General features: G+C 35.3%; 1 protein-coding gene and 8 non-coding genes across 9 annotated transcripts; 8 read left to right on the top strand and 1 right to left on the bottom strand.

Annotated features, from left to right (window-relative positions):
- Window positions 1-84: 84 nt before the first annotated feature.
- LOC104237044 (uncharacterized) lies at window positions 85-13,708 on the bottom strand. The gene is made up of 4 exons (XM_009791115.2): window positions 12,885-13,708; window positions 2,078-2,170; window positions 1,785-1,852; window positions 85-1,664 (listed from the first exon to the last, which is right to left on the bottom strand). The coding sequence occupies exons 1-4, from the start codon at window positions 13,506-13,508 to the stop codon at window positions 1,502-1,504; spliced, it is 948 nt and encodes a 315-aa protein (XP_009789417.1). The 5' UTR covers window positions 13,509-13,708; the 3' UTR covers window positions 85-1,501.
- Window positions 2,672-2,767, top strand: TRNAY-GUA (transfer RNA tyrosine (anticodon GUA)). Its single transcript has 2 exons — window positions 2,672-2,708; window positions 2,732-2,767. It is a non-coding gene; the product is annotated as a tRNA-Tyr (tRNA).
- Window positions 3,953-4,047, top strand: TRNAY-GUA (transfer RNA tyrosine (anticodon GUA)). The gene is made up of 2 exons: window positions 3,953-3,989; window positions 4,012-4,047. It is a non-coding gene; the product is annotated as a tRNA-Tyr (tRNA).
- Window positions 4,876-4,970, top strand: TRNAY-GUA (transfer RNA tyrosine (anticodon GUA)). The gene is made up of 2 exons: window positions 4,876-4,912; window positions 4,935-4,970. It is a non-coding gene; the product is annotated as a tRNA-Tyr (tRNA).
- On the top strand, window positions 6,161-6,255 carry TRNAY-GUA (transfer RNA tyrosine (anticodon GUA)). Its single transcript has 2 exons — window positions 6,161-6,197; window positions 6,220-6,255. It is a non-coding gene; the product is annotated as a tRNA-Tyr (tRNA).
- On the top strand, window positions 7,061-7,154 carry TRNAY-GUA (transfer RNA tyrosine (anticodon GUA)). Its single transcript has 2 exons — window positions 7,061-7,097; window positions 7,119-7,154. It is a non-coding gene; the product is annotated as a tRNA-Tyr (tRNA).
- TRNAY-GUA (transfer RNA tyrosine (anticodon GUA)) lies at window positions 9,939-10,033 on the top strand. The gene is made up of 2 exons: window positions 9,939-9,975; window positions 9,998-10,033. It is a non-coding gene; the product is annotated as a tRNA-Tyr (tRNA).
- TRNAY-GUA (transfer RNA tyrosine (anticodon GUA)) lies at window positions 10,757-10,851 on the top strand. Its single transcript has 2 exons — window positions 10,757-10,793; window positions 10,816-10,851. It is a non-coding gene; the product is annotated as a tRNA-Tyr (tRNA).
- TRNAY-GUA (transfer RNA tyrosine (anticodon GUA)) lies at window positions 12,029-12,123 on the top strand. Its single transcript has 2 exons — window positions 12,029-12,065; window positions 12,088-12,123. It is a non-coding gene; the product is annotated as a tRNA-Tyr (tRNA).
- Window positions 13,709-18,216: the final 4,508 nt, after the last annotated feature.

Raw genomic sequence — 18,216 nt, 5'->3', positions numbered from 1 at the left:
AAACAAAAGGAGACAATATTAGTATCACCATAGAAATCATAGGAAAAATAGGAACAACATGAAATCCAAAAGAAAGATGCAAAGTAAAGCAAAAGCGATAGCTAGTATATAGGTGCTGCACTGAAAAGCGAAATAGTAAGACACAACGTTGCCACTAGCTGTCTTAGACAAAAATCCTACCAGACTAGTCTCACAAAGGTACGAAGTAAGGCAAGAATCAACTGTCTCCTAACCTACAACTCTAATACTCGACCTCCACATATTCCTATCAAGTGTCATGTCCTCGTAAATCTTAAGCCTCACCATATCCTGCCTGATCACATCTCCCCAATACTTCTTAGGCCGCCCTCTACCTCTTCTCGTGCCCTCCACAACCGGCCACTCACGTCTCCTTACCGGAGCATCTGGGCTTCTCCTCTTAACATGCTTGAATCACCTGAGCCTCGCTTCCCGCATCTTGTCGTCAATGGGAGCCACGTGCACCTTCTCCCAAATATCATCATTCCTAATTTTATCCATATTTTGAAACAAACATAAAACAAACATATTTTGAACTCGCTGACTCTAAATCTTGAATCTATTTGATTGAGGGCATGTTGCACTGCCACCAAGTTTTGCACCCTATGGTGAGCGCAATGCAAAGTCATGTTTATAGTGTACAAGTCTCACCTAATAATTTTCCCAATTTCTCACTAAATCAATATTCTTACGAGCACAATTGAACAATGCAGCTGCACCAATTCACACCCTATAATTATTGATGGATTAACTTTAGTATTAAAGAATATTGTGTCTTCTGCTTCTATATATCTTTCAGGTTATCCAATGGTAGATAACTCACCCAGCAAAAATAAACTAATAGGTCTAGAATGAAGAAGTTTATATTCTGTATAGTGAATTCTTTCTGGTAATTTGCCTGAATCTCTTGGCTATCTAACTTCACTGCATTATTTGTCACTTGATTCTTGCAATCTCTCGGGGCCTATTCTTGAATCTCTTTCGAATTTCACCCGCACAGTGTATTTGTTCGTTGAAGGTAACTCCCTGAACGGAATAATACCATCCTGCATATTCTCCCTCTCATCACTAAGCTACTTAGACTTGAGCTTCAACGAGTTGCCGGGTCCTCTTCCCAAGTCAATTCAAAACCTTATGAGCCTAATGCGACTTGATCTTTTCAGGCCTCAAACATCCTGTGATCTTATGACAGATCAAGTCGCGTTAGGTTCATAAGGTTTTGAATTGACTCGGGAAATGGACCTTGCAACTTAAAACTCAAGTTTGAATAACTTAGTGATGAAAAGGAAAATATACAGGATCATATTTTCCCGTTCAGGGAACTACCTTCAAAGAACAAATACTCTGTGCGGGTGAAGATTCAGGAATAGGTTCGGAGAGATTGCAACAATCAAGTGACAATTAATGTAGTGAAGTTACATAGCCAAGAGATTCAGCCAAATTACCAGAAAAATTCCTCCAATTTAATGTATTCTTCACTCTTTTAATCTTGCTTGCGGCTATCGCCGTTACTGTCCTGCGTAATATGAGGGCGAGAATCAAGAAGGAATGACTTCAAGTGTTTGTAAAGCTCCTTTGGTTTCTCCATGTTAATTGCATGCCCTGCATCCTTTATTATCACGAGTTGGGCGTTCTCGCCTAAATGCCTGCACGACCAAAGCAAGTTCAGACTAAACTAGCCGTTTAATTCTTGTGAAAGGAGAAGATTGAAGTGAGAGTTTTGAAACAAGAAAGGAAACGAGCTAGTCTAGTTTTGTAAGATTGACCTTTTCAATCTGTGAGCCAATTCCAGTGGAAATATCTGATCATATTCTCCCCATATTATCAACGTGGGCTGCGTAAAGGAGGTAAACACGGTTAAGAGAGCTCAAATCAATGAGAGAACATCAGAAGGGGAACTAATGACAGGCGGCTATTATTGAACTTTTTGAGCCGAGGGTCCATCGGAAACAACCTCTCTACCTCAGGTTAGGGGTAAGGTCTGCATACATACAACCCTCCCTAGGCCCCGCTTGTGGAATTATACTGGGCAGAGATGAGATCATAGTTTTGTACGAACCTGAGTAATCTTAGGAAGATCAGAGAACTTTCTGTTATTGTGTAATGCTTCGATCAACTCCTTTCTTTCTTGATGATTAACTGTGCACATTACCTGCAACAACAAGAAAAAAAGCACGTAAATACCAACTTCAAGTTGAACGATTGTGACATATATTCAAACTTCTAGTACTAATGAGAAGCCAAATGTAAATAAGAGCAAGACTAATTGATGCATCTGCTAAATGTCTCAGCGTCTTCGTCTAGCTTCCGTGAAAATTCTACTATCTGAAAACCTCAAAGTTGATTTCACGGACACTCCTCGTACTTCTAGTATATTGTACAATAGCAGTGTGTAGTTCATGCCTCCATTTATCATCTCCCACAAGACAATATCCATGAGAAAACTTATACTTTTTGCTCACAATTAACGTCCATGTTTAAACTCCATTTCCAAAAAACATATAGGAGTCAAAACAAAAATCCTCAAAGGTCATTGCATAACTCCATATCACTAGTGAACAATATTCAGCAGTAGCTTTGATCTGAAAGTCATTCTTGGAACAAAAAAGATAGACATGTTTTAATGTTTTCAAAACTAAAGAATCAATAGCAACCGACCTTAGCTCAGTTGGTAGAGCGGAGGACTGTAGTTGGGGTGTAAAACCTATCAGATATCCTTAGGTCGCTGGTTCGAATCCGGCAGGTCGGATTGATTCTTTTTGCCATGTTCTTTTAATAATTATTTTAATCTGTAGAGGAGAGGTTTCCCATATAATATAGTCCTACTCTGATAGAGGTGCATGAAAACAGTTTATTACCATTATTTTTGGAGATAGCAACTTATAAAAATATATTTGTGTCAGTAGTATCAGATTCCCTGCAATCTCCTATTTCTTAATCCAGGCAGAGGCTTAAAATTTTAGTGAGAAATCCAGACCAAAAAAACTAGCTTCTCTATGCCAAAGTAAGAAAACAACAAGCACCCAACTGTCACAAATGTCTTGAAATATTAATACAACAACCGTGCCTCAGTCCCAAACAAGTCTTGTCGGCTATACGAATCCTTACTAATCATGTTTCTCCATTTAAATTCAGCTTAGGTCCACATTATGTTTCATTTCTTGACTTACCAATCTCTGTCAAAATTTCAAGAGTACATGCTATAAATAATACTCCGTATTTGAGAAGGAGAAACAGGGGCACCAGGTGGTGAGGGGAAGGAAAGAGTTTATCCTTGAAATACGAATCGCTTATCACATTTCAAGAGTAAATGCTACATATAATATTTGAGAAAGAGAAAGGGGGGAACCAGGGTGGTGGAGGGGAAGGAAGAGTTTATATAGACAATCAGACAGCAAGAGCTTGAAATCCTATACATAGGCGTGAAAATACAGAAAGAACACCTACAGAACAAGTAGTGGTGCAAAAGGAACATCATAAGAGCAAATAACTAGAAGGACGGAATGCACATAGATCATGAGTTCATGACAATTTGGGCTTCTTTGGAGCACGAACTGGTAGAAGATAACGTAAACTTCAGGAAAAAAGGTACACAATTAACCATACATCTTATAATAAACTTTAAGAGTTTCTTCTCAACTTCATCTTTTTGAAGTTGTAGATGGAAGACGAAATTCAGTCTTGGAAATCACTAAGTAAGATCACTTTACAGAGGTATCAAGATTTGAAGGTACAGGCAAGATCAAGCAACAATGAAACCATTTTGAAGGAATTAGCATGAGTTATCCAACTTTAAAAGGTCATTGCATAACTCGATATCACTGGTGAACAACACTCAGCAGTAGTTTTGATTGGAAAGTCATTCTTGGAACAAAACAAGATAGACATGTTTTAATGTTTTCAAAACTATAGCATTGGAAAGAATCAATAGCAACCGACCTTAGCTCAGTTGGTAGAGCGGAGGACTGTAGTAGGTTGTAAAACCTATCAGATATCCTTAGGTCGCTGGTTCAAATCCGGCAGGTCGGATTGATTCTTTTGCCATCTTCTTTCTCTTATTTTAATCATATGTTTTTTTTATAAGGTAAGACTTTTTTTTATATATATTTTTAATCTGGAGAAGAGGGATTTTCCATGTAATATAGTCCTAACTCTGACAAGAGGCGCATGAAAACAGTTTATTAGCATTAATTTTGGCTATAGAAACTTATAAAAACATTTTCTTGTTTCAGTAGTATCAGATTCCCTGCAATCTCCTATTTCTTAATCCAGGCAAAGGCTTAAAATTTCAGTGAGAAACCTAGACCCACAACAACTAGCTTCTTTATCAATGTAAGAAAACAACTAGCATCCAACTGTCACAAATCTCTTGAAATACCAATAGGTGGTGGAAGGGAAAAAGTTTACACAGATGCAATAACATCAAATCCGATACTTAGGCATGAAAATGCAGAAGGAATGCCTAGAGAATAAGTAGTGGTGCAAAAAGGAATAACATGAGAGCAAATACCTAGAAGGATGCAATGCACGTAGATCATTACAATTTGGGCTTCTTTGGAGCTAGAACTGGTAGAAGAGATAATGTACACATCAGGCAAAAAGGTGGACAAAATCAAACATCTTATAAACAGTTTTAAAAGTCTATTTCTCAACTTCATATATTTGAAACTGGAGATGGAAGAGAAAATTCATTGGTGGAACTCAGTAAGTAAGATCACCGTGCAATGTTATCAAGATTCCAAGGTATTGTCAAGATCAAACAGGAACTTAGTGAAGTGAAAACTGATTCTTGGAACACAACAAGATAGACATTCTTAATGTTATCAAAACCACAGCTTTGGAAAGAATCAATAGCAACCGACCTTAGCTCAGTTGGTAGAGCGGAGGACTGTAGTGGGGTGTAAAACCTATCAGATATCCTTAGGTCGCTGGTTCGAATCCGGCAGGTCGGATTGATTCTTTTGCCATATTTTTTATTATTTATAATTACTTTAATCTTGAGACGAGGGGTTTTCCATATAATATACTGCCATTCTGACAAGATGTGCATTAAAATAATTTATCACCATTGTTTTTGGCAATAGCAACTTATAAAAATACATTCTTGAGTCAGTTGTGTGAGATTCCCTGCAATTTCCAATTTCTTAATCCAGGCAGAGGCTTAAAATTACAGTGAGAAACACAGACCTAAAACAACTAGTTCTCCATACCAATTTAATAGAAAAACAAGCTCCTAACTGTCACAAATGTTTTGAAATACCAATCATTTATCAAATTTCAAGAGTATATATTACATATAATATTTGAGAAAGAGAAAGAGGGTACCAGGGTGGTGGAACGGAAGGGAAGAGTTTATACAGACAAACAGATAGCAAGAACTTTAAACCGATACTTAGGCTTGAACGGAATGCCTAGAGAACAAGTAGTGGTGTAAAAGGAACATCATAAGAGCACATAACTAGAAGGATGCAATGCACATAGATCATGACAATTTTAGCTTCTTTGGAGCTAGAACTGGTAGAAGAAATAATGTTTTCAGGTCAAAAGGTAGATATGTCATCAAACATCTTATAAACAGCTTCAAGAGTTTCTTCCTCAACTTCATTTATTTGAAATTGTAGATGGAAGACGAAATTAATTATTGGAATTACTAAGTAAGATCACTTTACAATGTTATCAAGATTCCAAGGTACATGAAAGATCAAGCAAAAAAGGACAGTCCGGTGCACTAAGCTCCCGCTATGTGCGGGGTCCGGGGAAGGGCTGGACTACAAGGGTCTATCGTATGCAGTCTTACCTTACATTTCTGCAAGAGATTGTTTCCACGGCTCAAACCCGTGCCTCCTGGTCACATGGCAGCAACTTTACCAGTTACGCCAAGGCTCCCCTTCATGCAAGATCAAGCAACAACAAAACAGTCCTCAAGGCATTAGCATGAACTCCCCAATTTTATTTTATTTTTTGATAAGGAAAAGACACCTATGCTCATGCAATAGGCTTTAGCATGAGCTCCCCAGCTTAAAAGATCATTGCATAACTTCATACAACAATATTCAGCAGTAGCTTTGAGTGGAAATTCATTCTTGGAACAAGACAAGATAGATGTTTTCAAAACCACTGCAATCGGAAGAACCACTAGCAACCGACCTTAGCTCAGTTGGTAGAGCGGAGGACTGTAGTGGGGTGTAAAGCCTATCAGATATCCTTAGGTCGCTGGTTCGAATCCGGCAGGTCAGATTGATTCTTTTGCCATGTTCTTTCAATAATTGAATTAATCTGGAGAAGAGGGGTTTTCCATATAATATACTCCTACTCTGACAAGAGGTGCATGAAAACAATTTATTACCATTATTTTTGGCTATTGTAACTTATAAAAATATATCATTGTGTCAGTAGTGTGAGATTCCCTGCAAACTCCTATTTCTTAATCCAGGCAGAGGCTTAATTTTTTGGGAGATAAACAGACCCACAAAAACTAGCTTCTCTATACCAATGTAAGAAAACAACAAGCACCCAACTGTCACAAATGTATTGGAATATCAATACAATAACTGCACCTCAGTCCCAAACAAGTTGGGTCGGCCATATGAATCCTCACTAACCATATTTCTCCATTTAAATTCATCCCAGGCCAACATCATATTTCATTTCTTGAAATACCAATCGTTTATCAAATATCAAGAGTACGTGCCACATGTAATATTTGGGAAAGAGAAAGGGGTGCTTCAGGGTGGTGGAAGGGAAAGAAAGAGTTTATAAGGACAAACACAGAGCAAGAACTTGAAATCCGATACTTAGCCGTGAAAACGTTGAAGGAATGCCTAGAGAACAAGTAGTGGTGCAAAAGGAACATTATCAGAGCAAATAATGTACACTTCAGGCGAAAAGATAGACAAGTAACCAATCATTTTATAAACAACTTTAAAGATCACTTTACAATGTTATCAAGATTCCAAGGTACAGGCGAGATCAAACAGTAACCTACTGAAGTGAGAACTGATATCATGGAACACAACAAGATAGACATTCTTAATGTTTTCAACCGACCTTAGCTCAGTTGGTAGAGCGGAGGACTGTAGTGGGTGTAAAACCTATCAGATATCCTTAGGTCGCTGGTTCGAATCCGGCAGGTCGGATTGATTCATTTGCCATATTTTTTTAATTTATAATTATTTTAATCTTGAGAAGAGGGGTTTGCCATATAATATACTGCCATTCTGACAACAGGTGCATTAAAAGAATTTATCACCACTGTTTTTGGCAGTAGCAACTTATCAAAAATACATTCTTGTGTCAGTTGTGTGAGATTCCCGGCAATTTCCATTTTCTTAATCCAGGCAGAGGCTTACAATTTCAGTGAGAAATACAGACCCAAAGCAACTAGTTCTCCATACCAGTGTAATAGAAAAACAAGCTCCCAACTGTCTCAAATGTCTTGAAATACCAATCATTAGTCAAATTCAAGAGTATATACTACAAATAATATTTGCGAAAGAGGGCACCAGGGTGGTGGAGCGGAAGGAAAGAGTTTATATAGACAAACAGACAGCAAGAACTTTAAACCGATACTTAGGCGTGAAACCGCAGAAAGAATGTCTGCTTGTTAAAAGAATGCAGAAGAAATGCCTAGAGAACAAGTGGTGCAAAAGGAAAAACATGAGAGCACATAACTCGAAGGAAGCAATGCACGTAGGTCATTACAATTTGGGCTTATTTGGAGCAGAACTGGTAGAAGAAATAATGCCTTAAGGTCAAAAGGTAGATGAGTCATCAAATATCTTATAAACAGCTTCAAGAGTTTTTTCCTCAACTTCGTATATCTGAAATTGTAGATGGAAGACGAAATTCATTCTTGGAACTCACTAAGTAAAAACACTTTACAATGTTGTCAAGATTCCAAGGTACATGCAAGATCAAGCAAAAAAAGGCAGCCCAGTGCACTAAGCTCCCGCTATGCGAGGGGTACGGGGAAGGACCCGACCAAATGGTCTATTATATGCAGCCTTACCCTGCATTTCTGCAAGAGGCTGTTTCCACGGCTCGAACCCGTGACATCCTGGTCAAGTGGCAGCAACTTTACCAGTTACGTCAAGGCTCCCCTTCAAGCAAGATCAAGCAACAACGAAACAATTTTCAGGGCATTAGCATGAACTCCCCAATTTTGTCTTATTTTTTTGATAAGGAAAAAATTACTCATGCTCAATAGGCATTAGCATGAGCTCCCCGGCTTTAAAAGATCATTGCATAACTTCATACAGCAATATTCAGCAGTAGCTTTGAGTAGAAATTCATTCTTGGAACAAGACATGATAGACATTTTAATGTTTTCAAAACTATTGCAATGGAAAGAACCAATAGCAACCGACCTTAGCCAGTTGGTAGAGCGGAGGACATTTTAATGTTTTCAAAACTATTGCAATGGAAAGAACCAATAGCAACCGACCTTAGCCAGTTGGTAGAGAGGAGGACTGTAGTTGGGGTGTAAAACCTATCAGATATCCTTAGGTCGCTGGTTCAAATCCGGCAGGTCGGATTGATTCTTTTGCCATCTTCTTTCCCTTTTTCTTATAATTATTTTAATCTGGAGAAGAGGGTTTCTATATAATATACTCTCACTCTGACAAGAGGTGCATGAAAAGTATTTATTACCATTATTTTTGGTAATAGCACCTTATAAAGAATATATTTGTGTCAGTAGTGTGAGATTCCCTGCAATCTCCAATTTCTTAATTCAGGCAGAGGCTTAAAATTTCAGTAAGAAACCCAGACGTACGACATCTAGCTTCTACATACCAATGTAAGAAACAACGAGCATCCAATTGTATCAAATGTCTTCAAATACCAATTTCAAGAGTACATACTACATACTCTTGAAATCCGATACTTAGACGTTGAAACGCAGAAGGAATGCCTAGAGAACTAGTGTTGCAAAACAAACCTCATAAGAGCAAATAACTAGAAGGATGCAATGCACATAGATCATGACAATCTGGGCTTCGTTGGAGCCCGAACTGGCAGAAGAAATAATGCGCACTTCAGGCCAAAAGGTAGAAAAGTTACCAAACATCCTATAAACAACAACAACAACAACAACCACAACAACAACCCAGTAAAATCCACAAGTGGGGTCTGAAGAGGGTAGTGTGTACGCAGACCTTACCCCTAACCCAGGGGAGTAGAGAGGATGTTTCTAATAGACTCTCGGCTCAAGACGACTTCTTCTTCCTCAAGAGTTGCAGATGGATGACAAAATTCATTCTTGGAAGTTATTATAAGTAAGATCACCTTACAATGTTATCAAGATCCAAAGATACATGCACGAGCAAACAACAACAAAACTATTTTCAAGCAATTAGAATGAGCTCCCCAATGATCCCACATTTCTTTTCAGGCATCCTAAACCAACAATTCCTGATTTTCATACAGCAACATAAGGAAGACAAACAGTATCTGACCGTCACAAATATCTTATAATACAGCTTTCCTGATCTTCATTTAGCAATAAGGAAGACAACCACTATCCAACTGACACAAATATCTTCTAATACACATTGATCAAGCTTTTGACATTGCATTGTATGTGTATTAGAAAAAGAAAGGAAAAAGAAGAGTTTATAGCAGAGAGAGACAGAAAATCTTGAACTGCAAGCTTTAGGTGAGTGTAATGAGGGAATGTACAGAGGAAAAGTTCATGAAATAATATTAATGGACATTAAATTAGTATGATAACCAGAAACTCATGAAATAACTAATGGACATTCTTCAGGCCAAAAGCCAAAGCTCACCAAGCATATATAAACAATCCGAAAGTTTATCCCTTAACTTCATATTTGTGATATGGTAAATGGAGAATATACATTATTGGAATTTAATAGGATAGATCACCTCATAGTATTTTCAACTAGACATGGTTTATATAACCGACCTTAGCTCAGTTGGTAGAGCGGAGGACTGTAGTTGGGGTGTAAACCTTTCAGATATCCTTAGGTCACTGGTTCGAATCCGGTAGGTCGGATTAAATTATTTTCAATAATATTCTTTTAGCAACTTGCTGGATAACTCACACCCCCAGTGTGACAAGAGGTACACAGAAACTATTTTTTTAACAGTAGCATCAGACTGACTTATAATCCTCAATTCATCTATCTTGGAAAGTACTCTTAAAACTTCAGTGAAAACACCAAAACCTTCAAGAATCCTACTTTCCCAACAACAACAGGAACTACACCCTGTCCCGAACAAGTTGGTCGGCTATATGAATCCTCATTTCTCCATTTAAGCTCAACTCATGTCATAATCATACAAAACAAAATAGAAGTGAAAAATAAATTTTTATATATATAATAGTTATAATAATATTAGAAGTTCTCTAACAAGTGTAAAAACTATTACCAACTTGTAGATATTTTCTTCCACTATGTCCTATCTTTAGCTTAGTCGGAATTGATTCCAATGATTTCATTAGTTCTAATCAACCAAGATTCAATCTTTATACCTAATACATGAACTGCATAAACACTGATTAGCTACTCATGTCAATGTTAATAAATTCCAACATCACACTTAACAAATCAGTGAGAAAGAAAAGGATATAAAAGCGAGAAATCCAAGACTTACATCAATAAAACTGGTGAACAAAATTAGCAATAGCTTTAAGTGGAAACCATTCTTAGAACAGAACAAGCTAGATATTTTTTAATGTTTTCAAAACCACAGCATTGGGAAGAATCAATAGAAACCGACCTTAGCTCAGTTGGTAGAGCGGAGGACTGTAGTAGGGTGTAAAACCTATCAGATATCCTTAGGTCGCTGGTTCGAATCCGGCAGGTCGGATTGATTCTTTTGCAATCTCTTTTTCTAATAGTTATTTTAATCTGGAGAAGAGGGATTTTCCATATAATATAGTCCTACTCTGACAAGAGGCACATGAAAACAATTTATAAGCATTAGTTTTGGCTATAGCAGCTTATAAAAATATACAGCGTCAGTAGTGTCAGATTCCCTGCAATATCCTATTTCTTAATCCCGGCAGAGGCGTAAAATTTTAATGAGCACAAAAACTAGCTTCTCTATACCAAAGTAAGAAAACAACAAGCACCCAACTGTCACAAATGTCTTGGAAAGGAGACACCAGGGTGGTGGAAGGGAAGGAAAGAGTCAGCACTTATGGTGTGATAAGCACTGACAGCAAGAATTTGAATCCGATACTTAGGCATGAAAATGCAGAAGGAATGCCTAGAGAGCACGTAGTGGTGCAAAAGGAACAACATCAGAGCAAATAACTAGAAGGATGCAATGTACAATAGATCATAACAATTTGGGCTTCCTTGGAGCCAGAATTGGTAGAAGAAAAATGTAAAGGTAGATAAGTCACCAAACATCTTATAACAACTTTATAATAGTTTCTTCTTCAATTTCATATATTTGAAGTTGAAGAAAATATTCATTATTGGAAACCACTAAGAAAGATTACCTTACAATGTTATCAAGATTTGAATGTACAGGCAAGATCAAACAATAACCGAAATATTTTCAAGGCATTAGCATGAGCACACCAATAATTTCCTGATTTTTCATATTGCAATACAGGAAGAGAACCCCTATCCAACTGTCACAAATAATTTCTAATCCGAATTGATCAAACTATTGACACTGCATTGTCTGTGTATACGAAAGAAGGAAAGGGAAAAGAAGAGTTAATAGCAGAGAGATGGACATAAAATCTTGAACTGCAAGCTTTAGGTGAGTGTAATTTACAAGGAATGTATATAGAAAAAGTATGATGCAAAATAACAGCACGAGGTCAGCTAGTATGATTACCCGAACCACTTGAAATAACTAATGGACATTCTTCAGGCCAAAAGCCAAAGCTCACCAAGCATATATAAACAGTCCAGAAGTTCATCCATCAACTTAATATTTGTAATATGGTGAATGGAAAACATACATTCTTGGAATTTAATAGGATAGATCAGCTCACAATATTATCAATTAGACATGGTTTATATAACCGACCTTAGCTCAGTTGGTAGAGCGGAGGACTGTAGTGTGGGTGTAAACCTTTCAGATATCCTTAGGTCACTGGTTCGAATCCGGTAGGTCGGATTAAATTATTTTCAATAATATTCTTTTAGCAACTTGCTGGAGGAAGAGGGGGTCCCCAATGTGACAAGAGGTACACAGAAACTATTTTTTAACAGTAGGCATCAGACTGACTTATAATCCTCAAATTCTTCTATCTTGGAAAGTACTCTTAAAACTTCAGGTAAAACCCCAAGATCTTCAAGAATCCCACTTTCCCAACAACGACGACAACAACAACAACTACGCCTTAATCCCAAATAAGTTGGAGTCGGCTATATGAATCCTCACTTCTCTATTAAGCTCAACTCGTGTCATAATCATACCAAAGAAAATAGAAGTAAAAATTAAGTTTTTTTTATACATAATAGTAATAATAATAATATTAGAAGTTCTCTAACAAGTCTAAAAACTATTACGAACTAGTAGATATTTTCTTCCATTATGTCCTATATTTAGCTAAGTCGGAATCGATTCCAATGATTTCATTGGTTCTAATCAACCAAGATTCAATCGTTATACCTAATACATGAACTGCACAAACAAAGATTAGCTAATCATGTAAATTTATAAATTCCAACATCATCATCAACTACAACAACAAACCCAGTGATTTCCCACAAGTTGGGTCTAGGGATGGTAAGATATACGCAGCCTTGCCCCTACCCTGGAAGGGCAAAGAGTTTGTTTTCAATAGACCCTCTGCTGGTATAAATTCCAACATCACAATTAACAAAATCAGTGAGAAAGAAAAGGATATAAAAGTGGGAAATCCAAGCACTTACATCAATAAAATCATTGAGGAAACAAGAAGGAACCTTCTGAGCAGGCTTATAAAAGGACAATTTCATAAGCTGCCTCAACTTCTCAGGAGTTTGTGGCAACAAAATTGAAACAGCCTCATCTACACTTTTCACTTGAAACATCCCTTTTTCCATATCCTTTTCATCAAGACAAACACCAGAACACCCTAAAATAACTCTCTCCACTGCCTCAGGAAACTGAACAGCCATACTATACCCTACAAAACCACCATAACTCAACCCCACAACTGTCATTTTCTTAACCCCATAAACTTCCATTATCCTCATAACACATTGAGCCTGAAAAAATTCACTTCTTTCAGGTCTAGTAGTATAAGATTCACCAAAAAACAATAAGTCAGGAACATAAAGATTGAATCTTGATGATAAGGGTGAGATGAATTCATTCCATTGCCACATTGCATTAGCTCCAATTCCATGAATAAGGACTAAAGTGGGCTTTTTTTCTTTGTGTGTTTTGGGAATCCAACAATGCATAATAGTACCATCAGTTAAGTCTGTAGTGGAAGATTTTAGGCCAGAGTTTGAAAAGGAGTATTTAAAGCACCAGTTTCTTGATGCAGTAAAGCTGCAACACTTGGCCATATCCTAGTTGGAAATCCACTATACACAATCTTTTATCTGAGAAAAACTGTGAGCAATACAAAGACAAAAAGATAGTGGCAATCTGAGAATTTTTTGGGTTCAGATTATGTTTTGGTAAAAGCAAGGTATTGAGGGAAAAAAAAGGTGTTCAACAGGGAATGTAGGATTTTGATAATTGTTCCCTGTCACTTGTCAGACTGTTTCAGCAGTTAATGTCTTTGGATTCCTAATTTATCTTTTCCTTCTTTTTAGAGGATTTTATTTCCTTTTCTCATTTGTTGAAATCCTCTCGAGATTTTTTGGGCAAAATATAAAATTGATCATTCGGTCGAAATTAATTGTATTCGCTAATAAAAATTGTATAAAATATGTATATTATATGTATATAATACAAATATATATAAAAATATTATATTTTATTGATTAATGTTTGAGAGCGATAAAAAATATGAATCTCTCTTACTTTTTTGTTTCTTCTGTTTTTGCTATAGTTAGACATGTATGCATGTATATTAATACATGTAATTATTATTTTATATTATATATAAAATAATATAAGGATTCCGACCAAATATTGTATGAAATTATGTGGTGATTATTGTATGAAAGATGCTCCGATTTGGAGGCGTGAGCCTTTGGCTTTGGCACTTACGAGAAGAGGTAGAGGGAGGTCTAAGAAGTACTCGGGCGAGGTGATCAGGCAGGACATGGCGTAGCTTCAGATTTTCGAGGACATGACCCTTGATAGGAAGGCGTGGAGGTCGAACGTTAGGGTTGTCGTTTAGGAGGTAGTCAAGCGTTTCTCCTCGCTATGTCGGCTAGTCTGATAGTGTTTCGTCTAAGACTTCTAGCAATTTTGTGGTGTTTCACTTTTTTTTTTCTTTCACATTTTGGTCTTTCTATTTATTTGTTGTGTTTTACGATGTTGATACTATATTTTTGATTTCTGTTGTGACTACAAATCTATTGTTTCTGAGTCGAGGGTCTTCCGGAAACAACCTCTCTATCCTTGGGGTAGGGTAAGGTCTTTTTTGTGATTGTTCTTTTCATTGTACATTTCTAGTGTCACAAGCTCGCAATAGGAGGAAATAATGAAGTGTAGTTAAAAGATCAAATAATGAATACACAGAATAATGAAGTTTTCAAATGATTAAAAAGGCTCCAAAAGGTAATAATTAATGCCCGTAAAAAGAAATGATGAAGCTTTTATCAATTATACTAAATTACTAGCTATTGTATTTTAAAGGAGCTTCACTGTAATTTATTTTACACTTCTCAGTTGGTTTATAAACCCATTTTGTTTTGGAATCTAATATATATCAATATGTATCTATATCTATTTATACTATATTAAAAGCATGAAGGCCTTTAGCGAAATATCGTTCGCCTTTTTTATCCTTCATAAACAGATTTTACACTGGATAAAATTGTCATTCAATTATTTTTTCTATAAATTAGGAGTTTAAAATCAACTAAAATTTGGGTCATTAAATATTTTCCTATTTGAACTCTCTAGCAATTCCTAATATTTAAGAGTTTAAAATCTATTATATTATTCTTTATAAAAAAAATTCCTTATTTTAAAACTTTTACTTATTAGAAAAGCTGCATTTATAAAATTACAAAACCTTAAATAGTTGGAAGTGCGTAATGTAGAATACAATTCCTTCACTATATTATGTTATTAGAATACTTTTAGTTGGGGCCGAGAAAAAATTATTTATATTTGGTTAATTTTTAATTCTCTTCTTTTAATATTTTGTTACCTTTGTATTAAATATGTGAAATTTACACACACACACATACATACATACATACATACATACATACATACATATATATATATATATATATATATATATACATACATACATACATATATATATATATATATATATATATATATATATATACACACACACACATATTTACATTATATTGAAGTCATGTCATCGGTAATCTGTAAAATATTTTAATACTTAGCTCATCAATTAGAATAACAAAGAAAATACTTAGAATATAAATGAGAAAGAAAGTGAGCGAAAATTAGTCCACGAACCTTAAATAACACTAGCGGTCCAATAACATAAAGATCCAAAAATAAAGTACTCATTGATTCTTTACTATTCTAGAATAAATTTTTATTTAAAAATTAAATTTTGTAATGTATTTGATAAAAGTGTAATTACAATTAATATTTTAGATTTGTGACGAGCTATATCTCTTACACTTTTATATCTTACACTTAGATTATATCAAAGTACAAAAAAAATTGCAGCTAAAAATTCATAATCTATTTATTTACATTTATATATTTTGCACTTTTATTATAACTCAAGCACACATTTTAATATTCCAGTATAATATGCTGGAAGTTCATACACAGGTGCACCGATCTCTAGTATATTATGCTGGAACTTTTCGTGTTGCAGCAAAATAGTGGCTATTTTTCAATGACTTTGCAAACACTAGCTATTTTTGTATGACCAGTCCGAAAACTGACTAGCTCATACTATTTTTACAATATAATCTCGAACCCATACGATTCAAATCCAAGTTTCGCCTCAGCCCTTAAACTTGTCCGCTTTTTAAAAATTATGGGCTGGGACCCGTTTTTGTTTGGTGGTGAATTGTAGGCTAGTTATAGTATCGGAAAACAAATTGAATTTGCATGTGTCTTCATTGAAAATGATATTCTACCTAAACATTGCAGGAAAAAATGAACCTCAATAATTTTGTTTATATGGCTAGGAATAGAACAACACAGAGTGGGGGTTGAGCTACTATTATACTTCAATCATTGACCTCGATTATCTTATTGACTTGTAGATAAACGAAAAATGAAAGATTAAAGAACTTAATTAATTAAGTGAAATCAACTAATATGGTGGGATGGAAATAACTCATTTACCTTAATTAGAAGTTTCGAGTTAGGGTTATAAAAATAAAAAAATTATAGTTGAAAGTGCTTCCTCCTTATGTGTTACAAATCTAAATTAGTTGGGGGAAAAAGCGTAAGATCACTAGACTGTAAATCTTAAAATAAAGACTCAATTACACTTATTCTTCAAATATATTACTTCGTCTAGTTTATATTATCCGTCTTTAAATTTTTTCTACGTGTCTTAAAAGACATATAATAACTTATTCAATTACCACTTGTAAATCTGGCTATATTTGAATTTCACCATATATCACGTAGATATTGAGAATCAAATGGAAACGGAAAAAGAGACATGAATTGTTGTGCAAAATTTTGTTTGCGCGATACTTTAACAAATGATAAATGATGACCAGATTAAATAACTATTGAATAATAAGTGAAAGTATATGATTACACTAATACAAAATCTTCAGTAAATGTAATTAATTTTTGATTCTTGAAATATGAAACATAGCCTTTTCGTATAATTAGAGAAGAAGTGAAAAATTGATTACTTCGATTATACGATTTGATTACTTGAATTGATTTCATTCCAAGTCCTCATAAACAGGTTTGGATCAGCAAATCATAGGGGTTTTCATCTCAACTTGTATTTATTAAAAATTTAAATGTGTTATACATATATCAAGTATCGAAACAAAAAAAAACATTTTAGTTTGCAATACGTTATTAAATGACTATTGATAATAAGTGAAGATATTCAGTAAACTGTAATCAACTTTTGATGCTTGAAATATGAAACATGACATTTCTATATAATTAGAGGAGTGAAACATTTGAATACTTTAAATATATTCCACCTTTTTAAGCCTTTGTGTATTGGTGGTGTTGCCTTAATTTCACTTCAAGTATTCTTGGCATTGCCTTGGTCTTTTGGTATTTTAGCCTAATTTCCTTGACTCCTTTCTTAAGTATGATATATTAGGGACAACGTAATATTTCATTAAAAAAACCCAACAGAATTGTCAAATTGTTTAACACAGTTAGTTACTCGTTAGTTCAATCTGTTAGAAGTTAATTCAGATAACAATTATCCACACTTGTTTGAAAGCTAAATTTTATTATTTCAAGTTCTTTTTTTTTGAGTGTTTACTTTAACACCAACTTAAACTCTATGTGGATTCGATCCCAACTTGCGTTGGATTTTATAATTAGAACGATCATTTCATACTCTTTAATTAGGTGTGAATAATTGGACATGATCACTACTGAAATTGGTTCAGCAGTTCACAATTCGGGTATATATCCAACTAAAAAATGACATGTGTATAGTTTTGATTCTTACGTGGCATTTTAATTGAGCAGCGGGTGCCACTGTGGATAAATAATAGGGCTGGAGGCATTATTTTTGTTTACTTTGTTAATAATAGAAGTATATTTAAACGGAAAGTATGACAGAGGATAAATGTAAACTAATTAGCAAACTACAAGTATAAATCCAACTTATTCTCTAACATAATATATCTTTTATAATTTAAACGATGACATGGTCAATATCGGACTTCTTTCCTAAGCTCATTTTCTCCTGGTCCCCTTTGGTGGCGGAGCTACCATCTCGATAGTTTGGCAAAACTCGATAGTATTAGTTTAACTTTACGGTTGTGTTAAAGAAATTCAATTTACATTTGTAAATAATTTATCCAAAATTCAGTAAGTTATACGTCTTTACTAGAATTCAGAACCCGTAAGCTCGAAATTCTAAATCCGCCTTTGGGTCCCTCTCTCTCTTTGGTTCCCGTGCCGTCGTTCAGACCCAAAAATGGT

The sequence above is a fragment of the Nicotiana sylvestris genome, chromosome 5 (genome assembly GCF_000393655.2).
Source record: "Nicotiana sylvestris chromosome 5, ASM39365v2, whole genome shotgun sequence".
Taxonomy (NCBI): Eukaryota; Viridiplantae; Streptophyta; class Magnoliopsida; order Solanales; family Solanaceae; genus Nicotiana; species Nicotiana sylvestris.
The sequence above is the reverse complement of the archived record's forward strand: the minus strand, read 5'-3'. Positions and strand labels throughout refer to the sequence as shown.

Coding starts and splice junctions, on each gene's coding strand:
- LOC104237044 (XM_009791115.2), bottom strand. CDS start 13,508: ATGGCCAAGTGTTGCAGCTTTACTGCATCAAGAAACTGGTGCTTTAAA. Junction 1,853..2,077: donor ATCTTCCTAAGATTACTCAG/GTTCGTACAAAA, acceptor TCCTTTACGCAG/CCCACGTTGATAATATGGGG. Junction 1,665..1,784: donor TTGGCTCACAGATTGAAAAG/GTCAATCTTACA, acceptor TTGGTCGTGCAG/GCATTTAGGCGAGAACGCCC.